This window comes from Amblyomma maculatum, chromosome 2 (genome assembly GCF_055883805.1).
Source record: "Amblyomma maculatum isolate TAMU_Amacu chromosome 2, ASM5588380v1, whole genome shotgun sequence".
NCBI classification, from domain to species: Eukaryota; Metazoa; Arthropoda; class Arachnida; order Ixodida; family Ixodidae; genus Amblyomma; species Amblyomma maculatum.
Genome location: NC_139345.1, coordinates 90510749 through 90532013, shown reverse-complemented (window position 1 = coordinate 90532013; position 21265 = coordinate 90510749). Strand labels below are relative to the sequence as shown.

The window sequence follows — 21265 nt, the reverse complement described above, 5'->3', positions numbered from 1 at the left end:
TTTCGAACCATGCCAAATGATAAAAAGAAAGGACCTAAGGACCTAAGTAGGGAACTGAAGAGTTAGCATAGTAAAATATATGTATACACGAAATTGAGATCTTTGTTAGGTAGGCAGTAATGTAGTATTCTCTTTGAACACATTCCTTGTGGAAGAGATTGTGCACCAAGGCCATTTCATCCATTGCAGTTTTGCATTGTCATCAAAAACTTTTGCCCACGCTATTGACACCCTCTGTCCTGACAGTGCAACAAGTACCACTATTTCCTTTGTATTGCCACCCTGCAGAATGGCAGCATCTCGGACAATGAACAATCCTCCTTGCCTCTTCCCCCACCAGGGGAGAGGGGCGAGGGAAGTGGAGGCGAAGAGAAGTCTAGCCTGGGTACCCTGTCACGCATTTCGCGAGGCTCTGGCCGGCTGTCCATGCTGGGTAATAACCCTCACATGCTGCGGTGGGCAGAGGCAGCTGATCGGCAGCTCTACAAGGTACGCCCTGGAGCATGTGCGGCAAAGCACCTCGTGTGGTTTAAAGAAAATATCATGCCTACTCTTATATTGCAGGATTTGCTTTGTAGTGCATGGCTTAGTGCCATTTTTTGCAGTGCAGAGAGAGTGTGGTGTGCAATGAAATCCATGTTACAGGCGCGCTTCTACCGAGCATATCACTCCTGCATTCCTTGAGGGGTAACTGTGAACTCCTTCAGCATCCATCCAGCGTCCCAAGCACAGCATTAATGATGGCAGAGCCAGCAGATCTTGAGCTTGACGGCAAGGTTTGCTTTGGCTCTTTGCTGTTAGAGGCTTGTGCAACCTTTCTTAGCATTTCGTGCTGAAGTTGGTAAACAGAACCGCATAAGGACTAGTGCATGCTTATTTGAGCACTCGCAGATACATGTAGCCCTCGTTAAAGGCCATTGGTGAACGTTAAAATTATTCAGTGAACTGAGAGGATATGTAAACCTCCCAAGTGTGTACTGCATTAGATTCAAATAGATATATAGATAGATGGATTTATTGAAAGGAAAGGCAGAGAGGTTGGCCGGAATGATTAAGATCTGACCTGTTACTCTGCACTGGGGAAGGGGTGAAGAAAGAGGATCATGATGGGTGTCGATGTGGGAGAAGGCATGTGAAAAAATATGCAGGCATGGCAGTTCACTTTACAAGTGTGAATCGAGTCCGGTGGCGCACAAAAAACGGCAAAGAGCCCTCACCGTCTTGACGCTCTTCTGCTTGTACTGCCAAGCGCCCAGCAGCAGTTCCTCCGACAAAGGCCTCTTGTCCAAGAACTTCAAGGAAACGGCTAGCACATTTCTTTTACGCACATACACTGGGCACATGAATAATATATGGTCCGCAGTCTTGGGAATGTTACAAGTTGAACATTCCAGGGGAGTCCATTTGTCCAGTTAAAATAAAAACAACAAATTCAAATAACATTGTTCATGGCATACGCAGCAAAATATCTTTGCGACTTTTGTATGCTCATTCCTGTGCTTGCACATTGCGCAACCCTGAAATGAAAGCATTGTTGGCTTAAGGAATAGGTCAGTGAAATGAAGGTAATGAGCACAATAATAGCTAGAGTTGAGATGAACGCTAAGCTTTCCACGAATGCAGCCAGTGTATCCAGACGACATTGTGCGTGGCCTGTGAACTGTACAACGTGCAGTGCCACTGGACTCTTTCGGCCGTTTTGTTCGTCTTCGGGCATGCTTTCTCATTTTCCCCAGGGTCACACTATTTAAGTGACAACACAAATTTTACTGATTGGAGAGTAGTGTGGTGCTGTTGCGAGGTGAGCTGAATGGCGTTAGAAAAAGAAGTTGAAAGCTGTTTTGAGCAAAAGCCACGCTTTGATTAGTGGCATAGCAACGGTTTGACATGCGTGCTGCATCTTTCTTAATACATGCCAAATGATTCACTCTCCGCTTTGGTTTTACTGAAAATGAGCATCTCTGGGCACCTCTCCTAAAATAGAATTGGATCCTGTTTTGCTTTTACAGTTTCAGGACAGCAGGAAAGAGCCATTGGGCAGTGCTGGATCCTCCCCAGACAGGGACAGCGCTGCCTCTTCAGGGAGTGGCCCTGAGGATAGGTGAGGAGCTGTTTTCACCACTGCTTTGAAACAACACCTCGTCTCGTAGACTACAGTACATACTTTGTATGAAAGTGCAAAGGATTTTGTCCAGCCCAACGGAGTCGTTGCATGTGCAGCATCCAATTGAATGTAACTTGGCATGCAAGATGCTTTTGTAGATAAATTTGTAAACTCTGGGCATTGTGTGCTAAATATGCAGCCAAATAGCGAGAGTTGCCTTTTTGTGGGTTACTGCGGTTGTTGATTTTATTGCATGCACTGTGGCATGTTTCGTTTGCTTGCATTTATTTTTATTTTCTTGTGCACGTGTATGGAGAAGGCTCAGGTGCTGCGCTGTTCATCAAACCCTCGTACAGGGGAAACTTGTGGCAAAATTAGTTGATTGAGCGCATTGGAAGTGCGTACTAGCCATACATTGATAGTAAGTTTTGTTGTGATAAAATATTGTCTACTGGGCTGTGAAGTTTCACGGCAACAAGTGACACTGAGGTCACTTCAAATATTTGTTTTACTTGCTTGCCCAGGGATTCCGTAGTTGTGCTCAAAAACGAGGCTGGTCCTCTGGGCATCCACGTCGTCCCAGAGCAAGGCAGCGGAGGGAGGTGAGACAATTGAGATTTCCTTCTGAGGGGTACACAAACCTTTCCTCTGCTGTGGGAAATGACAGTAAAGTTATGTCTTATCTATCGGAGTGTGAAGCAGACATTTTTGTTAATTTTTGAATGTATTAGAATTCACAGTTAATTATTTGTCAGGCTTGTTGCTGAGCAGCATAGTAGGAGAAGAGAGGTTGCACAACTAGGACACTAGACGCAATAAATATAGCTAAATTGACATCCGGTTAGACATGCCAGTGGGATGTACTGGCATAGGGATGTCACACTCAAAGTGCAGCGCAGTGCACTGCATTACAAGCCAGTCAGACTGTGCTTCAAGTTGAAGGTACGTAGAAAGGGTACATGTAAGTGCAAGCATAAGCATACTGGGGTGGAGCAATGACAACACAATGCATTGCGCTAGTGAAAATAAATATTTGTGTAAGGCCTTGAAGGCAGGTTGCAACCGAGAAGGCTAAAAAATGATCTGCACTGCACACAAGATGCTAGGTGGACAAAGAAGGCTTGCGAGGTGGATGAATAGAGGCAGTTTCGATTACAAGGTGTCCTGGGTATCATCCTGCACTGTTATGATGCCTGAAGACAAAGCAGAGGCTGTTTGAATCTCCACTCTAGCAGGCATGCAGTAGAGGATGCAGAATGCATTTTCTATGTACTAAGGCATGCTTCTAACTCTTCTCTTTTTCCCCACTTCCCAGCAAGCCCCAGTATGAGTCCTTAAAAACTATGGTAGAATGAAAGCTGGGAGGATACAAGACATAACGAATATTTTTACAAGGGGACTCATTAGCTAGCAGAGTGAGGCTTCCTTCTCTCCTGTTCATACCGCAATGTTTTAATAGCTACTGCATTTCAGTGTCTTGGGAGCCATTTTTGTGGAATCTTTCTTGACCATGACAAATGAGGTTCTGGTGTGTCTTTGTTCAATCTTTTGTTTGCATTCTTGCCGTGATTTGTATTGCATTTATTGCTGTGTGCTTACCCAGTTTGAGACTTCAGTGGTCAATTGCTGTTTCTGCTGCTTCTCTCTCCCTGTCAAATCAGGGACATGGGCCTGGTGATTCAGGGCATTGAACCCGGTGGGCGCATTGACAGAGATGGCCGGCTACGGGTGGGTGACACCATCGTGGAAGTGAATGGCCGTAGCCTGCTACACTTGAGCTTCCAGGCTGCACAGCAGGTGTTCAAGGTTAGTGGAGTGCCTGCAACTTTTTCTATCATTTTGTTTGGTCCATTTATTGTAAATTCATCTTGCTTTCTTTGCTCTCAATTTTATTCCCTTCTTTTTGGGTGTGTTTGCTTTCACTTTCTTTGCTTGCATGAAAGCAGGCCAGCACTGCTGATGCTGAGATTTCTTTTTGAAGGCAATAGCATTAAAGGCCCCTTCCTTTCTGCACAAAATCCGGCGCTGGCTTTGTTGGTCTCATCCACGAAAGACCATGATGTAGCATGCCTCTTGAAGGTCCTAGTTGGGAGGAGCTCGAGTAGCTCCTGTGAGATGGCTGGGGGAGATGAAAATCACATCTTAGAGTGTTGTATCCCATTTCAGAAGCTCTGTCCCTAGGTTATGCAGGTTTTTCCTACACCTTGGTTAAAGAGGAGGTTTATGTGTATGCTAGGTGGTCTTTAAAATAATTCTGTAGCTTGCAACTCTATGCGAATTGAGTGCATGTGAGATAATAGAGGCACATATTAAAAGATTAGCCACTAAGTGAGTTATGCTAATGAGGATCCATAAAGAGAGCTGTAGACAGGAGCTGTTAATGCTGTCGCAGTATACCCTTAAAGGCAGAGCTTAAGTGTCCTGAACGTTCTTTATGCTGCTCCAGCCCCCCTCCCTCTTTTTTTTTTTGCAAGCTCTACACTACAACATGACTAATGTTTTTAATAGAGTTGAGCTAGTCAATGTGCAAAGTAGGGGCTTTGCAACAGTCCTTGATTGTAACTAAATAACTCAAGTTGTTAACTCATTTTTCCCATTGGGTGAATTCAACAGTGCTATGGGGGCTTAATAAAGCCAGACAAATTGAAAAAAGAATTTCGCTTCATAAAAATTATGTACCAGTAGTTGACCTCGGTGCCTGTTTAATGCATAGTGTTTCTGCATTTTAGTGCACAATTTCTTTCTCTCGTAGCACCATAAGTGAACATACTGGCAGTAAGTAGTCAGAGAAGAGGCACTGCAAATGCATGGTCTGCTTTCTTTTCCTCTCTGAGCTATCTCTTTCCATACATAGTGCTACTTGGGAGCTGAAAATATTGGTGTAAAACCAGTTGGTAAATTTGGTCTACAAGTTTCTTCAATGCTAACCTAGTACCTCATCCAATTCTTAATCTTTCAGCTTCCTTTTAAAACTAAATTTTCATCCTTTAATAATGTGCATAAAATGTGATGAGTGCTTTTACTAGAGCATAATATATTATTGGTTGATCTTTGTGCATTGAAAGCAGAGGGTATGCATATTAGTGACCTTTTTCATCTCCGTCACGGTTGCAGGAAGCATTACGGTCTCCAGAGATCTGCCTACATCTGTCACGGCGAAGGCACACCCAGTCTGGCTCCTCTCCAGCTACATCACCTCCTCCCCCTCTACCACTCTCACTGCCTCCCTCCCTGCCAACCAGCGGCAGTGATGCCAGCTCCTCTTCAGTGGCGTCCTCAATTCAAAGTCCACCCAAACGGCCGCCCCCTGCACCCTCGGCCTTCCGCAAGGACTCGGCTGATGGGCTGAACACTGGCGTTGTCAACGGTCTTGTTGAGGGAGAAGAGAGGAGTGAGTACATGAGTTTATCACATGTATAAACACAAGGGCACGGCGTTTATCGACAGCACCCTTGTGTCTTTCATCTTTATCCCTGTGTGCTTCATTGTTCTATAGTACATTATGTTGAATAAACTGGTCCAATCATCGATGTATGCATAGTACTAACCTTGTTTAAAATTTTCTACAGTGGCAGAATAAACTGAACCCTTTGCTTTCTGCCATCTTGCTGGTGACGCTGAGCGTTTGGAGCAGAAGCAGAGCACACATCAACTTCCATTCAATGTTTTGTCTCTCTCAAGGATTTGAAAACTAAGTGCCAGTTACACATATTTATACGTATTGGAGGAACATGCTGAAAATATGGACAATTCATCTTTGTACTTTGGCAGGAAGATTGCTTTCTAAACAGCAGCTTGTATGCAACTCCAGAAGTGGTTAAATCACGATAAGCCATTTTTTCGGGACTATTATTCAGTTTTGTCTTAACACTTATTATACATATTGTCACATAGCCTTTTAAGCTGATAACTAGAAGGTTTAATGGAGAGGGTTTAATGGTGCCAGACCCCGGAGGCGATGGCTGCAGCGATGAACAGGTGTAGACACGAGCAGAAGCTTGTTGGGACTTGATGAGCGGCTGCGAGAGGCCCGAGACATGGGGTTCAAGGCCTCACCTCCACCAGTTTCACGTAGCCTTTTGAGCTCGTAACCAGAAAGTTGGGGGGTTAATCCAGAGGGCACAGGAGAGCAGGTCCAGAGCACCCAGAGACGGTCGGCACCATAACTTCGGCTTCTTTTGATCGAACGACACGGGGCCACTTCTTCATGTCAGCGCATGCTGTTGCACACGCTACAACATTGACTTACCCTTTTTAAAAAGCAAAAGGAAGCCTCATTATTGTCCCTACCTTCTTTATTGGCCCTTATCTGTGTTGATCATTCTCTGCCATCATTTACAAGCAAATGCCCTCCACATCTGACTCCCCAGGTGGTCTCAATAGCAAGGTGGCAACTGTGACACCCACCAAGAAGCTACCACCGCCCCCGCCTTCGGGCGCTGCCAATGGGCGGGCGACTGGCACGTGCCTCAATGTGGCCAACACTCGCAAGATCGGCCGCAAGGTGCACATCAAGCTGATCAAGGGTCCCGAGGGGCTGGGTTTCAGCGTCACAACACGTGACAACCCAGCTGGGGGGAACTGTCCCATCTACATCAAGAACATCCTTCCGAGGGGAGCAGCCATCGATGACGGGCGGCTCAGGCCGGGTGATCGGTTACTCGAGGTGAGGACAATGCTCTAGCACACTCATGTTAGTTTAGTGTACAGCGATAATCTCTTTCCGATCATCTCGGTTAAATTTCTGCTTGCTCCAGTAATGTTCACAGTGAACCTGAACATGCTGTGTACAAGTTGTTTAATGGTCTTGTGTCTCATGAGAACGCCTACCAGTGCTATGAGCTCTACGGACTCGAAGTAGTATTTATAATAAGGTACCTATTCGAAGCACATGTCATAGTAGAGTTTTCCACTTTGAGCAGTGAGGCTGTCTTAGGCAGCCTTTTAGGGAGACTTCAATGGGTCTTGGATCACTTTATTCTCTGGCCCTTTCCTGCGACAGTATTGAGGCTCTTGCTTCAGATGAATGAATGAAGACAGCGTATGGAGGTAGTGCAGTAAAGACAGCATTGCAACACTGCTTTCTCAAGACAGACACGCACACATAGCAGTTTTTATTTTCTGTTGTACGTATGTGTTGGAAAAGAGCGCACATATTTTTTGTTAATTTCTGTTCTAGGTGAATGGAGTGGAAATGACAGGAAGGTCACAAACAGACGCTGTTACAATTCTCCGAAATGCACCCCCTGGAAGCACGGTGGAATTGGTAGTCTCCAGACAAGAACCGGACCCATCACCTAGTCCTGGCCTCCCCAGAGAAATTGTGAGTACCTATGAGAGTCCAGGTGTTATCATAGAAGAAGAAAGACCATAATAGTTTTTTTTCTTTTTTTTTTTTTCTTTTAGTGCCATGAATCTGAATCAAAATAAGTATGAAAAAAATCGATGATAAAAGAAAGTTTGCTAGCGAAAAAATAGATTCAGGCGTGCATTGTTCAAATGATTCATGGCGGAACCAACTCAAATTCGAATTAACATGCTTTTTTGTTCATGGACTGCTATGCAGCTTGGCTGGACCAAGTAGTTTGGTATAAATACTCAGAAATTTTAATTGTTGAGGTTTGAATTAATGAGCTTTTATTGTATGTGGAAGAGCTATCTGAGTGGTTCTCAAATAATACTGTATGAACTCTATGGGGCCCTTCGAGGCATTTGTTATGTATTTTCTGAAACTCATCTCACAAGGGAATGTTCCCACATTCTTTGGCTGGGTTGTAAGGCACAGTAAAGCCATACTTGCTAATTAAAACGAAATGCTGTATATTTAGATCAAGTACTAAGAAATAAATCATGGCACATTTGGAACTCTTATATTTCAAGAGCAATTCTTCAGACACCTCACCACAGTACATTTCTAGACTACCAAAATCAACAGGGTTCAATGACTTGATTTTGGATTTCTCTTTTGTATGCGGCCTAAAACAAGTTAATTTCCTGGTATCGGTTAATGAGGTAACCTATTCTTTGTCATCGAAGCTCTCTTCTGCTTCCCTAGGTTTGAGGGAAGCTCTGTGGTCTCATGGTGAACTGCTTTTCAGTGAAAATCTGAACTGGGCCACCATGACAGGTTTCTAATGTGATGAATTTTGGTCTGCATCCTCTGATTTGAGCAGGATGTATCACATTCTTCTGCCTTCTTTGTCTCCACCCGCTCTCACATAGCCCCCTGAGAAGGCTGGGGAGGAAGTTGGCATCTTTCCTTGGCGCCAAAAGGAAATCCTGACACTGGACATTCCACTCAACGACACGGGCTCAGCTGGTCTTGGCGTGAGCGTCAAGGGCAAGACATCAACCGGTGCCAGCACACCTGTCGACCTGGGCATCTTTGTCAAATCAGTCATCCATGGTGGTGCTGCGTCTAAAGTGAGCATCAAGTGCTTTCCATTCCACATCTTGCTACTAAATGGATTTTTTTTTAGTGGTTCTGGTTTATGGTTCATGGGGTTTTACATTCCAGAGCAACTGAGGATATGTGCGACGCTAAAACAACCTGAAATTTTTTATTAATGCTCTACAAGCACTGAACTCATAAACTTATATAAGCGCGACAAAGTCGACACAACGGGCAAGAAAGGCAGGACAGGGCGCTTCCGGTCTTTCTTGCCTGTTGTGTTGTCTTCATTGCGCTTATATAAGTTCACGAGCATGAACCAACTAGCCCCGCAACGCAGGTTACTGAAACACTCACTGAACTATCTTTTCCTGCCTTCTCTGAAGTCTCCTTGTAAATCTACCCTTGCGGTGACATAATGGGCCAAGCATTATGATTGTTGAATGTGCCTCACTGGGCGTACTCAGCGGCATTGATTTGCGGTTGTCAGCCCCAGTTCTGTATACAACAAGTGTTTACTATATTGAACAGCAATATGAGAGCCCCACCCGGTTTCATGCAGTTCTTTCCTGTACAAAAAAACAACAATGGTATAACTGTATAAAATAAATACGGGATTTTTCAATGGGGTATACACCTCTGTTTAATTTTTCACAGAAGTGTAGACCAATGCAATTTGCGAATACTATGTGAAATCTGAAATAAACGAGACAAACTGTGTTTGTTATTTTATATTTTTCATTTTTTGCTTTGATCAGGTATTGGAAAGCATTTTTTTTTGCCTCATGGTCAATTCATATTAAAAAATTTCAGTATTCGCATACTTCCACAAATTAACAATTTTTCTTTTCGAGAGATGGAAATCCATGCATCCTTGTGGGATCGAGCACTGGTGCGGGGTGCGTGCTACCCGTACCTCAGCCTATGCTCTACGATTTTTTTTTTTTTTTTTTGAAAAGCAGGAGCTACAGAGCCGAAGCATACCCTCTCTTGCTACGCAGCAGAATGTCCCCGCTTGCATCTACTGGTTTTCTCTTAGTACATGGCATATTATCGATATTCATTATTTGAGTCATGTTTATAACACGGCTGCCAGCTTTAGGCATTGCAAGTGAAGCAGATTTAGTATTTATTGCAGCAAATTTGCTTGGGACATCTAGATTCAAGAAGTTTCCGTAGGTGGTGCCAGCAGTCCCTGCGATTGTGTAAAGGTATACCAGAGAGAGAGCAATGCACTATGCAGCCAGACGCATTGTCATACTGCCAAACTATTTGGTGGAAAGACATCTACAGATACTTCGCCTGTGTAGCTTTCCTTTTGTTAGCAAAGAAAGCCTTTGCCACGTATACCTTAGGCCTGCATTAGATTAGCTCCACATGTAGATCTAGTTCCCGAACATCAGATAGTCTCTTTTGCAAAAAAAAAAAAAAAAAAGAAAAACAAAGTTGATGTATGAACGGCATACCTGCACTACTTGCTCTTGCTCACAGTGAACGTAGCCCTTGTATGGCATAACAACACATTTAGATTTCCTTCTCTATCATTCTGCCGTGTGTTTTGTTTCTTTTCTTCTTCTTTTTTTGCTTTTAAATGGATCTGCATAGCACATCCAAATATATAGCATTAAGGCCTGAGAGTCTACTAATGTTCCGTCTGAATGCTAATGCTCTATCATGATCAGTGGGAAGATGTGCATAATGTCAGCTGCACAGTAACAATTGCTTCAAATGAGGATTTGTGCAATGCTAGGGTGGGAAAGTTCTCCAGGCTGCTTTTTTTTTTTTTTTTTTTTTTTTTCTAAATAAAAGATGTTCATCACTAAAAAGAAAAAAAAAATAGGATCTTTAGGGGTATAAACCTAACATTTGCCTTATGCCATGATAGAATGTGTAATCTGATACTATAATACCAAAACACAGTGGCAAATGCCCCCTCGAAGGAGGCCTGCCAGCTAGTGGCATCCGATTGTCATAACGACATAGCAACTTGTTTGCCACTCTTCAGGATGGGCGGCTGCGCACAAATGATCAGCTGCTCAACATCAACGGCATCTCACTGTTGGGCATGACCAACAGCCAAGCCATGGAGACCCTTCGGCGTGCCATGACTCAAGGCGAGGGTCCAAACCCCAATGCCATCACCCTCACCATAGCCCGTCGAGTGCCTTCGCAGGACGTTGCTGAAAACCTCAGGTGCCTTTCACTCGTCATTTGTGGGCAGGTGGAAGGTGTGTTTACTAAGCTGAAGCTGCCAGAAATTTGTACTGACATAAGTGTGCACTTAATGCACAAAAATTTATTTATGAAACAGAGTAACATTACAGAGGAAGAACATTGTCGAAGCAATTAGAACTTAAAGGGTCTTTTGTCTTTCCTTCAAAGCTTGCTTGTCTGGCTGTGGCCTAATATTAATCCTTGCTTTATTAATGGTTTGGAAAAGCAATGAACGACAGAAGAGCGTAGCCTTAGAAACTGCATGCAGTTTTTTCTGCTATAGTAATTATATGCGCAAGTGTGGAAACACCTTGGTATGCTAATGACCATGTGACTACATATATCTTTTGAGAGAGCACAGCCTAAAAGGCAGTCTTCCACTCAGCCATATTAAATAGGTTTTAAATTCTGATTCAGAAGGGCGTCTGTTTAAAATGTGGTCTCTCCTTTTCCACAATATTTTTTTAGCCTGGGTACAGTGCCAGCGGTTTTCCCTTTCACTACCTATTTTGTGTCTTTAGTCCACACTTAGAGCGAACATTATCTGCTGTTCATATTACATGTCACATGTCATGTGTGTGTGAAGCACGCTAGCTTTGAGTAGGGAAGCCGGTATCGGAGTTAGTGGTGCTGCTTATTTTACAAAGCCGCTGCTGCGTGCTTGTGCAGGTTCGAAGAGGGCTTCCTTTCGAGCGGAGACTCCTTCTCCGTTCACTTGCGCTCGGACTCCCTTCTGAGCTCGGACTCAACAGCCGCGTCCTCGTCGTGCGAGAACCTCTCAGTCTCGGGGGGCAGTGGCCGCACGCCAGACCACTCCACCAGTGGAAACTCGGAGAACACTGTTGTCTACATCCCAAAGCAGCCACCGCCACCTCCTGTGCATGACTGTGAGGACTCATGCCTTGCTCTAGTCATGTGGTACAACGGAAACCATCTTTCCGCAAACAGCTTAGTTCTGTTCTTTCATCCTTCTGCCCATGCGGAAATACGGGTTTGCCATTTGCAGTGATCTCTCAATCATATGAACTTAACGGGGACTGCAAATTTGTTTGATTTGGAGTTTGTGTTAAAGGGAACGTTTATTCTCTGAAAAAGAAATCCCGGATCGACATTTTTTTTTTTTTTTTAAATTCGAAGACTTGCCATGTAGCATAGAATGAGGCGGTCTTTTAAGTTAAAGTAAGTCGTGCAGTCTATTTTCTTCAAGAAACCGGAGCAAGCTCCGGCTCTTAATATGATGTCACGTCTCTGCAAATATATTTTAACAGGACCTGCACGACCAGGTAGGAAGAACTCTGCTGTCAACATTCAGTCATAAAGCACTCGAATACAACCACTTCATGTTTGGCAGGCATGCAGAGCGTGTCGCTGTGTTCGGGGCCCGGACCACCCCAGCTAACTACTATAGTACCATATTTATTGCTCACAGGACCAACGGAATAGTTAGAATAAACTGAATTAGCAAGATCCTACTGTATTTGTTTGGCGACTCATGTTCTGCCACCTCAAGAAATTAGTTTTTTTTTTCTTCCTCTTTATTTTTTTTATGCAGATGGCTATGGAAGAAATCCTGTCTTAGAGCGGCTAATGGGCCAGAGTGGTGGAACCTTACCGTCAAACCTTAACCTTCGCAATGAGTCATACCTGCGTGCCAACCATGAAAGCTGGGCAGCCGAACGGCACAGTCGACACCACACGGCTCCTCGTACGACACCGCATCACCGGCCCTCGCCACTCTCGCCCAACACCAGCCAGGGATCTGCAGACACTGTGCAAATTGAGGACGACTACCCCTCCTCTTTGCGAGGTGGAGACGTGGGAGTTCCACCCATGACACCCGTCGAGGAGGAAGCTCCAGCGCTCACACTGGGTCAAGACGGCAACAACCTTAACCAGAGCGAGTAAGTGTCAGGGTTGACCGATGGGTAGCAATTCTTCTCATTAAACCTGTAAGGCCCATTCTGCCACCTGCGATATAGCTTCTAAAAAGTAGAATCATTATAATTGCTTCTTCCGGAACTACATAAATTGTTAACATACTTGACAGAGTGTGAGCGTTCAGGGGTACAGGAGTGCTGCTTAAATTCCATCTGAAGTGGATGATTGCGTTACGGCAAAGCGGCCTAAAATTTAAGCGGTCGCAATGCTGCATTGCCAGGCGATTACTTCTTTCTTGATTTGCCCAATGAGCGTGCATATATTTGCTGCCACTATAATTTTCTTAGACATCCAGAAATCATTGCAGTCAGCTGAACTAAATTATGCTGTAACCGTCTTCTTGGGAATGCATTTCCCTTTTTTTTTTTTTCTTCTTTTTTTTTTACATTTCTGCAATGAAGGAACCTACCGAACAATCCTGGAAGTTCATAACTTTTATGTTACGTCTTCAGTGCCTGCTAAGAAGCGCATCGTCAAAACAGTGAAATCCTAGCTGTGTGCTGCACTGAGGGAAAAGGCCACAGCTCCTTTTTGCTGAAAGAGGACTACAGCTAATGCAGTGACAAGAAAGATAAAAAAAAACTTTTTAGAATCCACGCAGTTATTTTTTACATTGAAAAGTGTGATTGATAACTGATTACATATTGCAAGAGTAAAGATACATGTTACAATCGAGTAAATGGAGAAATAATATGTTCCGATTGTCCTGTCACTACCACGTTGCACCAGATTACAGACTACCGTTTTTAATCATATAAGACATAGACACCTTAAAAGAACTCAATTGGTCGCGTTTTACGTAATTTTTCTTTTTACTTTTTTTTTCTTTGTGCTCCACCATAGTTCTCATTTTTCACTGAGACCTTTTTCACCACCAAGAACCCAACCTTTTAGCCTGATGCTACCAGATTGGTTTTCTTGTGGCATTCAGAGGGGCATAGAGAACAACTGCAGTCTATTCTTGTTAAAAGTACAAATTTATTACTTGACTCATTGTGTCAGCTGTAAAAGACGCAGTTAATTACTTCTAAGGAAATTGGATTTAAAAATGCAGTTTTTCTGTTCTCACTTCTCGATTCAAGGTGATGACATCTATACCGAGAATCTACTCCATTACCACCATTCAGAAGTGAACATAAACAGGTCTTGTCATTACAGTCTGCTTGTATAAAAACAAGTGGTAGGTGAAGGGAAGAGGCTCTTTTTTTTTTTTTTTTTAACTTTTAAATCTTGTAACAGCTCTGTTTTCTGTGAGTAGCCTCTTCAACATTCATTTACCACACTCTATTAATATGGGCCAGTCATTTCGTCCTCAGAGTGCCCGTACGTAACAGCACAATTTGTTGTAGTACTGCTCGTGCAGCCCGAGTGTAATTCACTTTACAGCTCTCCAGTTTTTCAGTATATTACCATCTCAGCCTTGACCAGGCAGCTAGCACTGCATTGCAAACATGGCACTTCATAGCTATGGCTTTGTCTGCTTAGCTTCAGGGAAAATGGGACAGTATATTCTGCAGTGCATTTTCATTTTAAGCTGGCACACAGCAAGCACACCACGGAGGCCGCGCCACAAGGCGAGGCACAATATATTACTTTGACGTCAAAGCATGGCTGAGCTGCCACAGTAAAAGAACCTATATGCATGTGATGTGGCTACTCAATAAAATATGTGGAAGCACTATGTGAAAGTATTACGCCACAAAAAGCAGAAATAGCTGCGCCGACAGCGGCCAGTGCGAATGCGATCGGCGAGCTCTACTTCCAAGAGAGCCATATTGGATTGAATTGGCTCGGCTCTTTGCGAGGTGGGCAGCTCACGTGCTCCGAAGCTGACATTAATGCGCTTTTAATTTTCAGTAAACTTTGACATTCTTAGCGGCCATTAACACTAATGGCAGCCTTTTCACTATTGTAAATTACAGAATATGATATAACAAATAGCTTAGCTTTTTGTTGTGGATTATTCATCTATGCTTATTTGTGAGCTTCTTCTCTTCTTAGGGAGTTTGAGCTGAAATAATCAGAGAAAACCTGGAAAAGTTAGGAATTTTGAAAATAGTGGTTTGCTTGACACCCTGATCATGACTTTTTTAACAATCGTGGAAGTCCTAGCCATTGGAGAGGGTAGGACAAAAAATCTTTTCTTCAGCAGGTTTGGAAACCTGTGAATGCATTATAAGTCACTTGGTATGGGTCAGAAGCAGACCCCCTGGGCTCCAAACTTTTGACAAAGACTGTACACATGCGCAGCAAGTTAATGACATTCTAGTTGAAGTCAAGAAGAAATGGGCATGGGCAGGACATGTAATGCGAAGGGAGGATAACAGAGGGTCGCCAAGGGTAACAAATTGGATTCCAAGTGAAGTAAAGCATTGTAGGAAGTGGCAGAAAATTAGGTAAGTGGATGAGGTTCAGAAGTTTGCAGGTGTCAAGTATATGCAGCTAGCACAGGACTGGGTTAATGGGAGAAATTTGGGAGAGGTCTTTGCCCAGCATTGTGTGCAGTCCAGATTATGATGATGATGACAATAGTATATCTTATTGCAAGTTTGTGAAATTAAAAAAAAAAAAAGAGAACTGTGTGCTCGATGCCAGCATGATAATAGCTGACCTTGCAAACGAGAGTGGTCTTTGCCATGTTGTGCAGGCTGTCTTTAGTGGATGGTGGCAACTTCTGCCGTGATGGCTTCGGCCGGCAGAGCATATCTGAAAAGAGGCACGCTCACCTGGATGCTCGCAACACGGACACCTACAAGCGCAACAAGCGGACGCGTGAGGAACAGGAAAAGGCAAATGTTCGTCAGCAGCAGACGGAGGTCAAGACCTTGGTTTCCCCCCCAACGGTGAATGGTGGCACACATCGCGATGGGCCTGAGCACCGGCGACCTACTGGTGAGCAATGAGCGCTGTATCTTGATGCTGTAGCTATAGCATCATGCTTAATAATATGTAATGCGGTGCAAATCATCGACATAATGTCTAGTGATGTAAGACTTTTATTTTTCTTGCTTTTTTTTAGTTACTTTATCCTCTTCCTCATTTCGTTACCTTTGGAGTTCAAAAGAGGTCTTTTGATATCTCCTCTTACTGGCCATGAAACATTCTCTGGCGTGTAATGCATTGCTTTTAACACTTCATGCAGGGCGAAAGTTTGTGCTAGGAGAGGTTGTAGTGTTATTTAAGGGCAACAGGTGACTGTCATGCTGACTTCACGTCAGGACTCTGGTACATGGAGAGCTAACAGTATGGTAAAGGAGGCTAACACACGCCTTCTCTTTTTCTCTGAAAATTGAGCCTCAAAATAAGTTGTGCAGTACAGTTATGCCCATCACTACAGCCGTGCGAGGAAATGCTCTGTTCGACCCTTTCGAATGTCATCTTGGCTTGCTTGTGAAAGACAAGGACAATAACAGTTGCCTCTGGTGGTTGCCCAAATTTCGCAATTTTTGTTATATTAGTCATAATGTAGAAACAGCGTGATTTAAACAGAGGTTCTGTGCTTTTATAGTGCTTTTGTGTTCTATAATGCAGCGAAGGTATAAGGCTTTCTCTGCACCATGTTTGATTTCCTTTTGTTGTTGTTTTTTCGAATAGAAAGAGGGTTTTCAGTTGACAGAGCACCATAGTTCACCGTAGGCAGCGTAAAAAGCTGTGACAAAGCGTTGCTTAGAAGCTTCATGGCTATTAAAAAAAAACTTCATCAAAAGACCCATGATTTTAACTTAATGACCGGGTCAATGCCAACACTGACCTGGCTTGCTTTTCTTTGCCTCCGTTTCTAATCAAGCTATCAGTGACCGACGTCCGATGTTTTATTGTACTCCAAAGTTCAGTGTCGCGTACTATTTTCTTGTGACACAGACTTGTCTCAATCGGTAACCACTTGTGCTGTGTAAAGGTACTGCGTAGTTAATAGCAAGACTACTGTGATCAAGACATGCGCCGGTTACACGGGCTGCCTAAAGCTTGTGTAGCTGTTTCTTTCCTTGGCTCCCTGCCTCCTTGCACTGCAACTAATGAAGTGCTTTGCTAAGAAGCGCACCACTTGTGTGGTGCGCACGCACTGAAGTTGCTTTACCGTTTCTGGGCCTTCCTGCACCAAAGCACTAAATGGGAAAGAGCAGCAGAACGGCAACCTCGTGCGGTCCAACTCGGCGGATTCCCTCTTGAGTCATTCCAGGTCACATGGTCCCCCTGAATCCACATGTGAGTTAGTTCCCTCCTCCTTGTCAATTTCTTTAGCTGTCCTTTTCTTTTTCCTTTGAGAGTTTAATGTTCAGCATGTCCTGCCTGCTAATAAGGTCCCATCTACTAAGATGCATGACGTCTTAGTGGTAGGAGAGAGAAGCTGCTTCTCTTCACACAGCCCTCTGGTTATGAAAATTTGCAGCTGACGGTCAGAGATATTTGCGGGGAGTTATCACTAGAGCTGCTAATTCTTGTGATAAAATTTTGTGTGAAGAGTAGCATTTTTTTTGTTGTTTTTAATTGGCTAACAGGAAAGGAAAGGCACAGTATTTGCCACACTTTTCTTCGTGGACGCCTTTGTGCATCTTTTTTCGGGAAGAAAGTAAATTTTGTTTTGACATGGCTGCATTGAAAGGAATAATTCATAATGGTCTCTTGTTTTGCTCCCAGCAATAATATTAGTATACCACTAAAAAAAAAATGGCTGCTTTTAGCTCCTCATAAACTGAAAAAATTGAGCATCACCTTCATGTTCAAATTATTGAGAGTGGACTATACAGTCAGCACCAAACATTATGGGTCGAATTCATGATACCATTGCTCCACAGTCCACTCGCCTAATATTTGTACTAGTGGTATAGAGCATGCATTTCCCTTGGTATGCCTGCATGTAGTCCTAGTGATTGGCTGCCGGAATACATATTATTTTATTCTACATACCCAGACTTTGTAACCTTTTGTACATGTATATATGTAAAAGTGCTTTTTCAGCCTGAATTAATTTATGCTTCATTTTGACACAAATTTCAACTCTTGTGGATTGTACCTAATATGTGCCTGGTTTCACTGTTAGGTATACCTGGTGGCGAAAATTTGCAAGCATCTGTTGCAAGTTCACAAACTTGGTACAAGTCTCATACTTAACTTGGTTTGAGCTGAAAGTCCTCAATAGCATGGCCTGGTTACCTAAGGGAAAGCAGCCGTTCATACAGAACATCACATAACGTGTTCAGGTTCAAATTCAGTTTCAACTTGCTTGAACGCATGTTCATGTGAGCCCTTCTTTCAACAAGTAAGCTTCATTTTCCACAAACATTCCCATCAGAAGTTTTCTACAGCCCACTTACACGCATTATTCCTGCAATGTGGAGTACCACATTTACAGCAGTTTTCCGCCTTCCATGGGAGCTGAGTTGAGTGTTTGATTCCTGTAGTCAATTCTATATTCATCATTGTCTGTAGGCTCATGCGTGAAACTTTCCTTTGACATAAAAAGACAAAAAAACCTGAGCTAGCAAATTAAAATTTATACCTTGCATGCTGGGCAAATGTGCAGAGTACCACATTTCCCTCCTTGTGTGTGTGTGTTTTTTTAGTAATAACACATAGTAGCAGCAAAATACAGCTTCACTTCATTGGAAGCTTCTGTCTTAATCTTACCATGTGTCCACCTCCTCCCCCCCTCCCCATTTCTCCCCAATGTGAATCAGTGACTCATCCGGGGTGCCCTGCTTGTTTCCTGTAATTATATATTTTTTTCTTGGCGGGGTTGGTGGTGCAGGAAGCATCCTGGTGGGCGCTTTTCCCCGATTCTTTTGCAGTTCTGTGTCTGCCTCTCCACTCTTTCCCTCCCCCTCCCCTTTTTTTTTTCTGTCTCTAATCTGGGTGCATTCTTCTCCCTTGTGGTGTTCTCTCAACAGATCTAGTCAAATGTCAGCAAGTGAGCAAGGTGCATAGGAACCCCTTGTTCTTCTATCCAACTTGCTGCTGTAGGTAGCCCCCTACCTCCAATCAATTTGCCTGAACAGCTTTGCCCTGTTGCACGCAGTGTGAATTACCTGCAGCACCCCGCAAACACTTGCTCCCTCACCCTTGCACACTCTCATTGCAATGCCACAGCTGCTGCAAACGCTGCTGCTAATTTTCTTTGACGTTTCTTTTCCTTTTTTAGCACTTTTGTACTTCCTTTTGAGACATATGGCCTGGAGCTTTCTGATAATGTGTCTGTGAACAAAGTTTACGCTTGCTGTATGACCATGGATTAGTTAATTAGGCATGTCAGCATATTATACATACACTTGTCTGGTAAATTTGAATATGGTTAGCTCAGTAACCTAGGAGGCAACTTTGGAGAAGTTTGGAAAGGTATTGAAGGTATAAAAAGGAGTTTTAATCTTCATTAACTAATAATTATGAACCACCTTGCATGAAATGAAGTGAAAACACAAATACACAGGAATGTTAGCTTCTAGAAAGGAAATAAAAAGGGCATGCATCAATGCTCCCAAAAGTTTTCACGTATTTGAAATGCAAATACTAATTCACTCCTGCTTATCTGAGGTATTATTTTAATGTTCATGTTTCAGTTATCTTTTTCTTTTTTTTTTTTTTTTTTGCATGGCATAAAGTTTAGTTTGATTTCTTTGTCTAATTATCTTTTCCTTTAGATAAGTACTATTTCTTGCAGACGTTTTTGCACTTATCATTGCTTCCTCTCTGCGGTGGTTTGGGCCCCTTTATCACACCTGCTGTGATTCGTCGCACTGCCGATTGTTGTAGCTCTGTGCATTGAACATGTTCTTCATGGCGCACCTTGCTGCACTTACTGGAGTTTGCACGACTGGGCTCTCTCCTGTACAGTTTCGTGCACCGCTTGACTGGCATTTGGGTTGTGGTGGTTATTTTCTTGCCTCTTGTTTACGTTGTGCACTGCCAGAGAGTTTTCTAAAGGTATGTTTCTATCACGTGTTTATCGCATTGATGGATACTCTTGTGCTGTGCTAAGGCACTTCTAACCATCATATATATGCCGGTGAGCAAAAGCACACCACATTTGTGCCACTTCAAGAAATATATATATAAATCAAATCTGGCAGTACTGGTGATTTGCTTTTGATGCATGATGGTGTAACATAGTTTCTGGATAATAATATAATGGCTCAAATAGTCAACAAGCAACAGTGCCAGAGGTGTTCGTGCATTTGCTCACAAAGGTACCATGTTTGAGCATTGTGCACTTTGCATGGTGTGACCTTGTCCTTGCTCTATTTTTCTTCCTTTTCTTCTCTTTTTTTTGCACTCGGTGGTCTGTGAGAGTATGAAGTGCTGTTATCGCAACATGTGCATTGAGCTGACGTGACCAGTGTGGCGAGTTTTAAGTTTCTAGCCATCTTTCTCGGTTTGCTTGGTTGCAGCTAAAGTGTCAACAGAAAAAGTGTTAATTGTGCTGTAAGCATAAAGTTTTATTTGTGTGGCTTGGTGCAGTGTGATTAGTAATAACTTCATGTTGTTTTGAAAGCAAGTGGATGACGGATGTGCTGGTTCAAACTTCTGAAGCAGCCATTTTCTATTAAACAGGTGCATTGGTAGATGGTGCTTTGGTGCTTTGATGCTTTTGAAGGCATTGTGCTATTGAAGGACTGCTCAAGCACACTTTTTTTTCATACATTTTATTGTACTAAGAGAGGTGGACAAATAATAGAAACATTTATAAAGTCAATAAAAATGCATGCACAGCAACAAAAAAATCGGTCATCTTGGCCAAAGACACATATGTGGAAGGTCTAGCTTCATTTTGCAGGCCACTTTACTTGGTCAGCATTATGAGAGAAACTGAGGGCATTGTAAAGTTACTAAGCAACTGTAGAAGTTAATTTACTTGCTGTAACAGTTTCCTGTATCAGCTCCTTCCGTCTGCCCATGACATTCATCCGACTATTAGAGCTAGCTGGTGTTGAAGCAGACAGCTCTAGCCTTGACAAATGCTTGACATGCTAATCTGAGTTTTCAGTCTCTGTTCTTCATAAAAATTTGTTAAAGTTGGGGGTGATTTTACAGTGCCCTCCTCCGCAGAGGAGAGGAAAGCCATTGGAGGAACTGAGCTGTGATTTTCAATTGTTGATACTAACTACATGATTACGAGCTGGAAATTGAAAAAATATTGTAGCTTATGGCAGGAAAGAGACTGCGGATGCAACAACCATAGTTATTCAGAAGCATTGATGAAAAGAATTATTGGGCCTATTTAACCCCTTGGCTTGCGCGCCGCACTTTCTCCGACATTGACTGCGTGCTGCGCTGCTTAAAAACCACGATAGCTTCCGTTAAAAAAACCACGATAACTTCCGTTAAAAATATTGCAGGAAGACATACTTTTGTTTTGTTTACAATTACATACTCTATCAGAACACTCAAAAAATGTTTGTGGATATACATATATGCCTCAAAGCATGCAGGCAAGAGAGGTGTAGAGAGAACTACCTATACTTCGCTGAACATATTCCTCTTCTTTATGATTGTCACCGTGAGCATTTTGTTATTCCCCTTCATCGAAAGGAGCATCCCGATCACTGCAGATGTCACTCTCAGCATTTTGCGAATTTGCGCCCATGTAGTTTTGAATAGTCACAGTTTACTTGAGGATCTTCAGT

At 43.1% G+C, this 21265-nt stretch overlaps 1 protein-coding gene across 11 annotated transcripts in view; it reads left to right on the top strand.

Annotated features, from left to right (window-relative positions):
• The window catches only part of baz (par-3 family cell polarity regulator), a 233780-nt gene that overhangs the window by 192957 nt on the left and 19558 nt on the right, over positions 1 to 21265 (top strand). For 9 of the 11 annotated variants that reach the window (XM_084594717.1, XM_084594724.1, XM_084594723.1 and 6 more), the window contains exons 5-18: positions 289 to 489; positions 2010 to 2101; positions 2629 to 2706; positions 3766 to 3910; positions 5219 to 5495; positions 6475 to 6770; positions 7284 to 7427; positions 8327 to 8527; positions 10501 to 10688; positions 11379 to 11596; positions 12262 to 12610; positions 15295 to 15539; positions 16752 to 16853; positions 18536 to 18604. In XM_084594717.1, the coding sequence (XP_084450843.1) occupies positions 289 to 489; positions 2010 to 2101; positions 2629 to 2706; positions 3766 to 3910; positions 5219 to 5495; positions 6475 to 6770; positions 7284 to 7427; positions 8327 to 8527; positions 10501 to 10688; positions 11379 to 11596; positions 12262 to 12610; positions 15295 to 15539; positions 16752 to 16853; positions 18536 to 18604 (2605 nt within the window). The remainder of the gene's footprint in view (positions 1 to 288; positions 490 to 2009; positions 2102 to 2628; positions 2707 to 3765; positions 3911 to 5218; positions 5496 to 6474; positions 6771 to 7283; positions 7428 to 8326; positions 8528 to 10500; positions 10689 to 11378; positions 11597 to 12261; positions 12611 to 15294; positions 15540 to 16751; positions 16854 to 18535; positions 18605 to 21265) is intronic. The other 2 variants (XM_084594718.1, XM_084594725.1) reach the window with 2 other exon arrangements.